The 12,456-nt window shown below is 35.7% G+C and overlaps 1 protein-coding gene across 5 annotated transcripts in view; it reads right to left on the minus strand.

Moving 5' to 3' along the window:
• Nucleotides 1–12,395, minus strand: part of cpeb3 (cytoplasmic polyadenylation element binding protein 3) — a 31,926-nt gene extending 19,531 nt beyond the window's left edge. The window contains exons 1-4 of one of the 5 annotated variants that reach the window (XM_052572638.1): nt 12,223–12,395; nt 9,176–9,456; nt 8,753–9,100; nt 5,947–6,031 (exon numbers count right to left, since the gene is read on the minus strand). In XM_052572638.1, the coding sequence (XP_052428598.1) occupies nt 5,947–6,031; nt 8,753–9,100; nt 9,176–9,456; nt 12,223–12,262 (754 nt within the window). In that variant the 5' untranslated portion in view covers nt 12,263–12,395. Of the gene's footprint in view, nt 1–5,946; nt 6,032–8,752; nt 9,712–10,574; nt 10,943–11,055; nt 11,209–12,222 lie in introns of those variants that run through there. The other 4 variants (XM_052572634.1, XM_052572635.1, XM_052572636.1 and 1 more) reach the window with 4 other exon arrangements.
• Between the last annotated feature and the right edge of the window lie 61 nt (nt 12,396–12,456).

A 12,456-nucleotide genomic window follows, 5' to 3' on the forward strand; every position in this document is an offset into this window, starting at 1 on the left:
GCAAGACTCACCTAATTTTAAAGGAAACCTACAGCTCACATTCAATTAAGATAACATCAGTATTTTTTGACAGGGAAGAGACACCTCAAAGATAAAGCCGAACATGTTCCCCTGACATTTGGTCTATGGTTATGCAAATCATGCATTTCCCTTTCCCCTCTCGCTGTTTGATCAGGCCTGAACTCTGGAACCAAATGTCAGCGTCTTTCCTTCTGCATGAAACAGGGCGACTTTCTAGTCTTGTTTTGACAGATACACATAAGCCAACATTTCCCCTGACACACCAGCTTAAAATAAAGGTTAGAATACAACATCTAAGGACTTGGAGCTTCAACAATGGAGCACAATTACAAATGGGTTAAAGCTTGTGTCTCAAACCTTTGTTCAAGTATACATGACAACGTTTTCAAAACGATTTGCGTTTTGCGTTTACACATACAATTTGCGTTTACACTAAAACGGCCAAAAATGTATGCCATGCCAGTAGTTGGCGCTGTCACCTTGTTAGTAAATAGTACCTGTAGGGAAGTGATGATTATATGTTGTATATGATGCTGGTTGTAATATTGGTGAAGTAAATCCACATTTTGCTTAAGAAGCATTAGCAGACACTTGAGCAGCAACAACAGTACCATATACTCTGCCATTGTTGTGTATGTTTGTTCGCACTTGCCTTTAAAATTCAACATGTACTGCACATGTTCCCTACTTATGCTTATAAACGTGCAATATCCTTATATTTATTTGTTAACCCTCCATCCTAGAACATTCCTGCATCTCACTCAATCCTATTCCATTATCATTTATAGCACAATTGTTTATAGACTTATCTTTTATAGACTTTTTTTTTTTTGTGTATGTTGTTGTCTCTGTGTACTGGAAGCTTATGTCACTAAAACAAATTCCTTGTATGCGTAAGCATACTTGGCAATAAAGCTCTTTCTGATTCTGATTCTGATTCTGACATGTCTACATAACTAACATGTACTACGCACGTGCACGAAAGCGGAAAGATAACGGTGATATTTTCAAAAACTTGCACTTTGAAACCAGTTTTCAAAAATATGCCTTTTCAGTACCCAAAACGACATTGTTGTGTGAACGAAGAGGTAAAACGCATAAAAAGTTTCCCGTTTTTGGCTGAAAACATTTTTGTGTAAACGACCCCTTAAACCTAATAAGAAAAATATTGGATCTACAATGGTTTTAGTAGTTATTGACTAAATGATGCAATTCATCATGAAATTTACAATTTGGTCAGTTTAATTTCAGAATTGTTCTGATAATAGGTTAATTGCAATGCAAATAAAAAATTATATTATATTAAAACTTAGAAATTTCAATGGCAAATTTATTTCATTAGTGACTCGTATACATTTTGAGTTTGAACATTATTCCTCTTTAAATACAATAATCTGCTGTAGCCAAAGTCACATACATTAGATTTTTTTGTAACATTGAAAATGGGAAAATTCCAACAATTTCCACATGGAGCTGCATTGATCTACATATACCGTATTGAACTATATTGCATTTTGAATTAAGTACTCTAATGGACAACATTATTAAATGCTGACCATTTCAAAGTCTCATTAAATTTCTCTAAAGTCTCTTAGCTCTGATTCTGATGAAATTGGCTTTAAAAGCCATCAGTACAAGCTTTTGCTGTTAAAAATCAGACTAAAACTGTAATGTCCTTGAAATTGTGCAACAGTCACATCAACATTCACACACCTTGAGCTTCACACGGCAATGCTAACAGGACGGATTTAAGGAAAGACAAACAACGTTAAACTATTAATAGAAAAGACCCTACACTGAAATGTGGTGCACTGAGAACAGACAAACTGCTGCGAAACTGATCTGAGGCAAACAGTTAAATGATAGTTCACTCAAAAATGAACATTCTGGCATCATCACCCGTTTGATTTTTAACGTGTGCTGGTTTTGTTGTCCATACAAAGAAATTCAGTGGGGTTTAAAATTATTTTGGCCACCTTTGACATTTATTGTTTGAACAGCTGAAACTTTCATCAAAATGTCTTCTTTTTTTGTTGTACAGAAGAAAGTCATATGGTTTTGGAATGACGGGTGAATAAATTATTTTATTTTCATTTTTGGGTGAACTATCTCTGTAAATCTAGTCAATTAAATATGTTGGCAACACTTTACAATTAGCTTTCATTCATTAACATTAGTTCATATAAACAATAGCAATGGACAATTACTTCAACAGCATTTATTAATCTCAGTTACTGTTAATAATCTGTTAATAAATAATCTGTTTGCTAATAAATGCACGCTGTGAACTAACATGAGCGCAAACATTTTCATTAAACTAAAGTTGATAAATTCTGTAAAACCACATTGCTTATTGTTAGTTCATGTTAGTTAATGCATTAACTAATGTTAACAAATGAGACCTTGCTTCATGTAATTTTTTTAATGCTTTTAAGGCATTTATTTTGACTTTGAAAAGTTTAATGTAACTACAAATGCTGCTCAGTTTTCTTTCCTAAAAAAAAACTTTTTTTTAAATATAAAAAAAAACTTTAACAGACAGCCCTGTTAAATATACAGAATTATCAAAATGATGCAGTTGCAACACTAAACAATACTAATTATTTAAGCAAGCTGAAAAACCTTCAACATGAAGGCTGATCTTTCATTGTCCGATCACACGATCTCAAATAATAGTGACAGTCTGAAAAACGAGACATTTTGGCTTACACTCTTTGTCACAGTATCCTGGGCCTTCGATACGGGATGAGGTGAACTGTGAACCCTGAGACACTTTCATCAGTGTCAGCGTTCAAAGTCACACCAGCCTAGGCTTGGCAAACATCTTGCATCATGATCTTAGCTATCGTCTCAACTTTGGCCTACAGGGTCAAACTGAGCTCTGACTGAACCCAGCGGACCTCAGCGTCCCAGATTACAGGTCACCCTGTCAAGCGCTTTCTAGTTCTAACTGTAATGAGAGGAACCGGTTTGTGCAGATGTGAAGAAACAGTATCCTCAAATATATTCCCCTCTCATCAGCTAGCTCATAATGAAATCAGACTGCCAAGCTGTGACTGTCACCACAGTATCAGCCAAGCTCTGGAAGATTTTTCAAAACCTATGACGTGTAGGAAACAACCGGTTTGGTTCAAACCTTTGGTCACAGTTACACAAGACAGATCATGTGAGAGGGCCAGAAGAAATCTGTGTGTGTGTGCTTGCACAAAGGCATCTTTGTGATTGTGTGTGTGTGTTTGTGTCAATATTAGGACTTCAGAAAGCCAATGAGAGTGTGCTCGGATTATTCTATCCTGTATTTCTTTTCTTCCAAATTCAATCGTAATAATGCGGATTCAGAAATATGAACAGGTTCAAAACACCTCAGAAGACCCTTTGAACCAAAGACTTGAGGACATCTGGAGCAAAAACAAGAAAACCATCCACTTCAGACAGAGAGCAAACTAAAATGGTTACATGTAGTTCAGCCAAAAATTAAAGTGCCATCACACTTTCCTGTCTGACTTTCCTTCTTCTGTGGAAAACAAAAGATGATATTTAGAATGCCCCTATTATGGATTTTTGAAAATGACCTTTCATGCGGTGTGTAACGCTGCTCTAAGTGAATGAAAACACTGAAGAATTTTAATATCTGAAAATGCAGTGTATAAAGTTATTGTCTCTCAAAAGAAAAAGTCTTTTTTAGCCATTTCATTTTGACGTCAACATGAAACATTAGTACATTGGCCGACCAAGTGTTGGTTTTTTCGTGTTGGTCTAAATGAAAATGAAAATTCATTCTTTGCCACTAGGTGCCACTTTTGGAGCAGTAAAATATCTGTATCCCGGGTAAAGCTGTACAAAAAAGCAGCACTGCGCTCACAAACGCTGCTTTATCAGGCATTACAGGCATTATGAAATGAAAATAATACCAACCTGACCAATGATCACAGATTAGTGTCACGCAAAAGGAGGGTTTGGAAAAATGAATCGTTAAATGAATTGTTTGGGAGTCGTTGAGCATATAATGTAAAAATAAATACATATTAAAAGACAATGAAAGTGGTTTTTGACCTTGCCATGCATGTCAACTCCCAAAACCAAAATATGAACCTTTCATAACCCATAACAGGGGCACTTAAAAAAAAAAAAGCCCTTTACTGTCCATACAGTAAAAGTCAATGGGGTCCAATATTGTTTGTTCTTTAAAATTCCTTCATTTTTGATTTCCAGAGAAGAAAGTCATTCAGGTTTAAAACAATATTGGGGGGAGGAAATGATGACAGAATTTACATTTTTGGGCACATTATTTAATTCCTTTAAAAGGGCCATACCATAATGCTTCAGTGTTCTTTATGTATTCTAAATCATCTTACTTTTTTTTTGCCAAAAACAGGGAGGAATTAGCTTTTCATGACCATTTTATCATTTTTTTTTTTTTGCTGCTTTGCCTTTAAGACTTATTTTTAAACACCCTCACATGTGAAACAAAGGCATTTGATATACTATCAATAGATAAAACGGGTGATAAAATATTTACATTGTTAGTTTGTGTTCATAGTGTATATACAGTACTCTATGATTAGATTGCAGCATTAAGCAAATGCCAATCTATTCTAAACCATTCCCAATGGACACAATCAACTTCTGCCCTATACAATCTTTTTCATTCAAGAAGCTGTTTTGAACATTCATCATAATAGGGAAAAAAGATGATCACAATTTCCATTTAATTCCAGAAAAACACCAGACTGATTTGGATTAATGAACCTGTTTTACAGGTCATTGATGTGCTAATGACCTCTCGTAACCTTATCAACAACAACATAAATGTCATGACAAGCAGATGCCAAACTGCAGTGACTCACCGAATTTCCCAAACACGCGCACACACACACACACACACGAGAAGCACAAGCACTATTCATGCAGACGTAATATGGGAGCAGTTTATTTGGAAATTTAAATGGAACCATTTGGAAAGGACTTTAGAAGTTCCAAGAAAGATGGGTTTGTAGCAAATATTTGCAGTCTTTTTTTGCAGTGGGTTCGTAGTCTACTTTACTGACATCTGCTCGAGGTGAGGATTTTGCCAGATTGTCAGTCAGGATTTTCTGCTTTATTCCAGGGGTGCTCACTCAAGTATTCAGATCCTTTAACTGCCAAATTCATTCTCACCGACACATTTGACCCACAACTAACTAAATCTATTCCCACAGTGCAGCTCTTCACAGCTCTTCTCTCACCCAGATCTGGAAAAACACCTGATGTGGCTCTCCATGCATCCAGCACATAAAAACAATAACCCTCTCCTCCTGTTTTACACGCTTCCATTGTCTACAAGAGGAAAATCAACTCTCATGATATCCCATGAGACTCTAGTGTGATCTTAAAACATCACATGAGAAAATTTCCCACAACTACTAAACTTTCCCTTCAGCAAATTGTCTGGACAGAATCACTGAAAATTATAGTGATCAAAATTCAGGAAGAATAAATATGAAAAACCAAATACGTTTTACAAACATATCTGTATTTACAGTAGACAGTAATATATAATTTACAGTATTGTATGGGTTTTTTTTAACGTTTTTGAAAGAAGTCTCTTATGCTCAAGCAAGGCTTCATTTGTTTGATCAAAAATTCAGTTAAATTAAGAAATATTATTACAATTGGAAACAATGGTTTTCTGTTCGAATATATTTCAACATTACATTTATTCCTGTGGATTATTAATAAATAAAAATTATTAAAAGCATAAATTAAAATGTAGTGGCAGAAAAATACACCAGAACAAACAAATATAATTGAAGCAAAGTGTTTTGCATATTTTGAGGTCAAAAGAACAGAGAAGCATGGATGTATAAATAGTCCTAACCTGCAAAATGATTCCTCCATAAAAATTAATGATAGTTATTAGTGGGCCAGCAGCAGGGTGAGGTTTACCTTTGTCACGGTTTGTCCCAATCATGTCCATTAAGGAATTCTCCAAAGTTTGCAAGTTGAATGGGTCAAAGGGGCGATTCCTTTCCTGAAAGACAGAAGGATTGGGCCAAAGGTCAAAAGAGTTAAAGATGAGTCACGCAATTATCTTAAAGATGATAAGATATCTTATTTTTGACCAGGAAACACCCAAATAGACAATAAGAAACTGCCTGACTGATATGTAAAGTGAACAACCACAGTTTTCGGGGTTTTTTTTTACATGTAATTTATGGGTGGGTAAATCTGAAATTAAATATACTGCCAAAACAACAACAACAACAAAACAACAACAACTCAACAATTCAAATCCAGTCAATGACAGTGTTGTTATGGTCAATTAAAACTATTAAAAATTATTTTTGTTAACTGAAATAAAGCTAAAATAAAATTACATTTAAATGTAATATTAAGAAAAATATGTTTAAAAATTTGAAACATTTAAAATCACAAATGTCGCTTTGGCTAATAATCACTGAAGTTCTAAAATGACAGATATTAGGTTAATTAGAAATAGTAAACATAAATAAATAAATAAATAAATAAACAAAAGCACATAATAAAATTATTAAAACATCATACAAATTAAAGTGAAAACTGCAAATATAAAAGGCAAGTCAAAATTAAAAAAATTAAATACTATGAAGATATATAAATAATGCAAATTAACATTGGTCCATAAATGATCAGAATTTCGGTCTCTTAAAAGGTGACTAAATACAGATTTTATATATATATATATATATTTTTTTTTTTTTTTTTTCTTCCTCAGAAGTGCTCACTTTAGTACTTGTATTGTATATGGTTTCCAGTTGCTGAGATGTATTGTTTCTTATATTAATTGTCTCTTATTGCTCATTTTCTAATATTTATTGTCTTATGTCATGCATATTGTTTATTATATTGTTTCTATGCCTTTCTTCCCCATCTTTTCAAGAAAATAATTTCACTGTACTGAAATACAGATGACAAAGATCTTAAATCTTTATAAAAGCAACTTTATTTCCAGACAGAACTGGTGAGTTAAATCAGCTTTTGCCAATTTTTTGGTCAGACTGTTCCTCCTGCCCTCTTACTGTCTAACACTAATCAGGTGAGATGACTGCATGCAATCAAACAAGTTAGACAATGAGCAAGAGAACAGAGGAAAAGTGAGACAGAGAGTGAGTCGGTGAAAGTGTGTGGATGAATACGGCAGTGGGCAGAGGCCAACCGAGGCAACACATTGTTTGCACATCAAGCCCATTGTCATGCAACTGGCTGAGCATTCAAAAAGCGATATTTCCCCTCTCAGGTTCCAGATAAAAATCTGCCCACTTTGTGAAAATCATGAGCAATCAAAACGCTGAGCTCTTCACTTCAGTCCCTATCAGACACGAGCCACACATATTTCAGCATTAAAAACACACACACACATGCCACATCTTGTATTGCGGCAGCCTGTTTGCATGCCTTATATGTTTTACATACTAAACTAAAAACTATATTTGCTCCTAAAACTGTGGTCTGTCAAATACTTTAAATTTGTTTATTGGTTATTTTTTTGGTTTGCATTATTTACTTTGCATTAACTTCAATGTAAAACCTTGGTTTGTTTTCTATGAGGGTATTGTATGTATGCATCGCAGACATTCACGTGATGACGACAATCATATCAGTATCAGGAAGCTGACAGCATTATGGGCAAAAGTGCAAGACATAAGACTTAAAGTAACACTTTTCATGTGAAAAACATTAGTGGTCAGCTGGAATTGTCATATTTGTGTTGCAATTTAATTAAGAACACCAAGGTGTACATCCAAATGAATTAGTACACAAAATACACAAAATTCATGAAGATATTTGAAATCAGAAATTTAAGATGAACCTCACATGCTCAAAGCCTGTTTTATCTGTGTGCATGACTCATTCATTTGTTTTTACATTTTTCGTTTAAAAAAAAAATGAATAATCATAATAATAATAATAATAATAATAATAATGTAAAAAAAACATTCTATCAAATACAGCAGAATCTGACAATGCTTACACTCCCTTAAGAACTAAGAAATTTGCTTTTTTGAAACAAAAATATCAATGTCCTCTGTCTGAGAATATCACTGTGTCAAAAGTATGCAATAATGTTGTTTTCATGACAGCAAGAGAAGGCCCCGCCCCCTAACTCAACAAGCACCAATCAGATTTGAGTGGTGTTCCCTTTAAACGCCCCCCAAAGGCGCTGCAGGAGAGCCTCAGATGGGAATTTGAACCCTTCCACCTTACAATGACATTTATAGAAACAGCTGGAGAATGATTCAAAACAACTCTTCCTTACAGTCAGAGAAACATAAGAGATATCAGAATAAAAGGTATTTCAAGTTTATAGAAAATTTTGTAAAATATTGTATACATAAAGTTATGAGTCTCATCTGTAGAAATTTAGTCACACGGTCATATCCTTCAACACATACAAATAAAAATTACGTTTTATTTTTAATAAATTATGTAGAACTGTTTTTGATTTATTATTATAATGTAAGGTCTATAAATTGTTTATGACCAATATGATACATTATGTATTTGATGCATTATTTACACTATATTCACAAATTTCAATAACAATTAGAGGCTGTATAAAAAATAAATACAAATATTAATAAAAATGTTATTCCTAATTCTATAGCTTTCTGAGTTTATGTATAAACATCATCACTATATTCACATATAAAAATAATAATAAAAAAACGTTATTCCTGATTCTATACGTATGTGAAATACTGACTAATCTCACCTGAAATGGCAGCATGTTGTTGCCGTTGTCGGTTCTGAAGGTCTCCGGAGGCTCTGAGATCATCCAGGGTTTCTGCAGGGCTCCGGGTCTCTGATATTTCGGGGGCGCGATGACATTGCTCGGGAAGGGCTTCTTCGTCGGGGAGACGGGGTTGAGCTGAGACGGGACGCCGAGCCCGAGCGCTCTCCGCGGGTCTCTGCCGCTCCAGGGGTTCGCCGCGGAGCTCCACACCGCGTTCTGATGGTTATTCCAGGCGGACGAGGAAGCGGACGACGCGGACACTTTATTGATGAGCGTCTGGTGGCTGTAGGGGTTCCTCTGGGTCACACTCAGCGGAGACCTTCTCATCTGCGGGGAAAAATTACCTCCGAAAACCGGGTTGACGTGATGGGGAAAGTTTTGAAAAAGCATCGTCCCGTTTACCGACGGAATCCCTTGGAAAAAGCCTTCGTCTACGGCGTTGGTGGACCAAGTGCTGCCGAACGACTGCGAGAGAGAGGAATCCTGCGGGAAACCCAAACCCGGTAACACCGGAGACTCCATGGCGAGCCGCTCGGAGTGACCGACAGGGTTCTGCTCGTCCGGGACCGGAGGCTCGGAGGGGGTCGTGGTGGTGGATGGAGGCTCTGTATTTAAGGGCTCTTGGTGCTGGTGAGGCTGAGCTTTGCTTTTGTCCATCAGTAAATCATCCTGCATGTTTTGAGCTGAAACACAGATGATCAGTTATTATTGATCACAGCGATCGGACTGGAGTTTTTGATTATTAATGAGCCCCTGATCAGCCATGTAGCTAATCGGGATCTGTCTGAAGTCCGGTTTACCCCCCTCGCAACACGAATAAAGGAGAGAAAAGCTCGGAGGTCACCGATATTCACCAATTTTCGCCACGTCTCGTTTTTCTCTCACTGGAACTCCAGACAGAAATGAGAAACTGATTCTTGTTCCTGTTTTTTTTTTCTCTCACAAGCCCCGCCCCTCAATTTGCATACGTCAATAAATATAGCTGCGTCGTTCAGCAAGGTTAAAAGAGACACGCGTAAATAAATGAGGAAAAGAGGTTTGCCGAGTCATTTGTTTAGTCATCGATGTTGAATTCTGACGAATGACAGCTACTTAGCCAAATACAAACGTGCAAAAAGTGTATTGTAGTTTTACACCACAACTGCAGCTAATAATAAGCCTACTAATGTTGCTGATTCAGTGCATTAGCTACAAAATGCATGCCGATATTTCAGCTGACTTCATCCCTAATGTGCAATAACTATTGTGCGTTTGTATTGTGTCAAACGATAGTTTGATTTGTATTTATGATGTCTAGTAGACTACATATTTATTCTTACAAATATATTAATTTATTGTAATATATGTTGTGCAATATATGTTGTGCAAATTATTGTGCATCTTATTTAGTTTATTCATACAATCAATAGGCTAAAGTGCATAGCCATCTAGTAAGAAAGAACATTTACAGGTCTAAGCACAAGTTTGTAAACTATTCAGACAGTTTGAATTGGTGTACAACAGAGCATGGCACGGCTCAGCAACTAGGTTATATTTGCTGCAGGATCTTGGGTTACACCCAGCAGTGCTGCACAAAACATCTACGCAACAGAAATCCCTAAAGCTTTTTATTATTTAAAAAAAATAAAAAATTCACTTCATGGCTTTTAGCCACTTAATATTGAGACACATCCGAGACACATCTCCATTATTGTTTACTAATTTTGTGAAGGGTTAAGCAAACAATTTCTTATAAAAAAAAAGATCGAGCAAAAAGATATTTAACCATATGGGAAAAAGTAGGGTATCATTTTCTACATACCTCTTGAGGGTTTCTACGATGCCAAATATATTCCGATGAAAAACAGGCCGAGAATGCGACAGTTTCAGCGCCTGGTGGATTTATGAACTCGACCTTAAATCAAATTTTAATCAGAATAGACGATCGTATCAAGATGAAGAGCGTTTCTGCCAAATATCTCGTCGGTTAATCCTCGTTTTGCAGCATTAGAGCTGCATATTCAAGGTCATTATAGAAATCACCACTTCAGAGCATGCGTTGACCATCTAAAAGACAGTAAAAAATATTGCTTTATATCGGCAAAATACATGCACGCATATTATAATGCATTTCTAAAATGCACCGGGTTATTGGAAAGGAAAATCTATTAAATCGAGCACTTTAATCCACCGCACACAACTCATAGAGTAGCTATATTAAACACAAATAACATGCATCTTATGGGTTGACTTTTTTTTTCTCTTGCTTTCTTTTTCCCTGCTGTGCATGAATCAGACTTTACCTTATCGTGCACCTTTTGGGATTCTGTGAATAAGGCTATTTTCTGCTTGTCTCGCCTGGCTTTTGATGTGACAGATGAGCTGCCCTTCTGCAGTCGTCTCAACAGCTGATTGACTGCGGCGCATGGCTGATGCACTCAGGGATTGTGGGAATTGTAGTGTTTCGGTCATCAAAGCCATCAAACACACTATATGACGTGTTGAAAAGCTTATAATATAACATGCAAGTCACAGTTTAGATGGCTTGGCCTTTAAATAAGGTAAGCAAGAAATATTAAAATATTTAATACACAATTTTTTAATAAAATATGATTTTATTTAGCAAAGTATTGCACCCTTATGATAGAAGAATATTACCTGATATAAGACAACTTTTATATGCAACAAAACAATATGATATAGGAGGTGGACAGTTATATGATGAACAGGTTTTTCGTCATTGATGTTGATATATTGTGGATTTTAACACGATAAAATGCTGCACTGAACAATATGAAACTAGGACAAGACCTATCCCTTTTATAACCCATTATTAAGCAAGGTTTGTTTGGAGTGAAAATGTTTAAATGACCTATAATTAATGAAAGAATAAAGTTTTAAGCATCCACATGACTTAGGCATAGGCTAATTGGTATAAGAGTGTACTATATCAAATATCAAGATAATTTAATAATAAATATGCAAATCTGCTACATGGCTCCATATTCACTGCTCCTGTCATAATGGAAATGATTACCTTAATAGATAATAAGATATCTATTTATTGACTAATACTAATAAATAAGTTAATTTGAAATACAGAAAATATTATTAAATGCCTTTTTGAAATTTACCAGTGTGGGTCAAATTTGGGGCATTTCCTATAGAAGAATAGTAGAGTTAATTTTACAGAGAATAGCACAAGATACTTGTCACTTTAAGTCCCAAATTTAAATGTAAATGTAGCAATAAACTCAATAAAAGGAAAACTAACAAAAGAAAGGATCAAAATCCTAAACAGCAGCAATAAACAAACACCATATAATTACCTTACCATATGCCATATGAAAAGGCAAATGAATGAAGCCCTCACTCATGTTATTTTTATTTCCTTGATGCTCTGCCATGTTAAATAAAATATGCATTCTAATAATTTATTCATTGTACTGAAATATGTTGACTCTCCTTACCACAGTACGAGGTATTCTGAAGCCAAATATGTATCTTCATGTTGCTCCAGCAGGCGTAGTCCCTCTTGCTCTAGGCTGCCTGCCTCTGCGAGAACATAAATGTTTATATTTTTGGCTACATGACATGAAGAATACACGTCCCAGAGTGCATCTGTGCTCTCGCGAGAGTCAAGATAACGCTCTCACATGCGCGTAGTTGCGTCCGCTCGCGTTTTCTCACGCGCAGTCAATGGA

Source organism: Carassius gibelio, chromosome B13 (assembly GCF_023724105.1).
Source record: "Carassius gibelio isolate Cgi1373 ecotype wild population from Czech Republic chromosome B13, carGib1.2-hapl.c, whole genome shotgun sequence".
Taxonomy (NCBI): Eukaryota; Metazoa; Chordata; class Actinopteri; order Cypriniformes; family Cyprinidae; genus Carassius; species Carassius gibelio.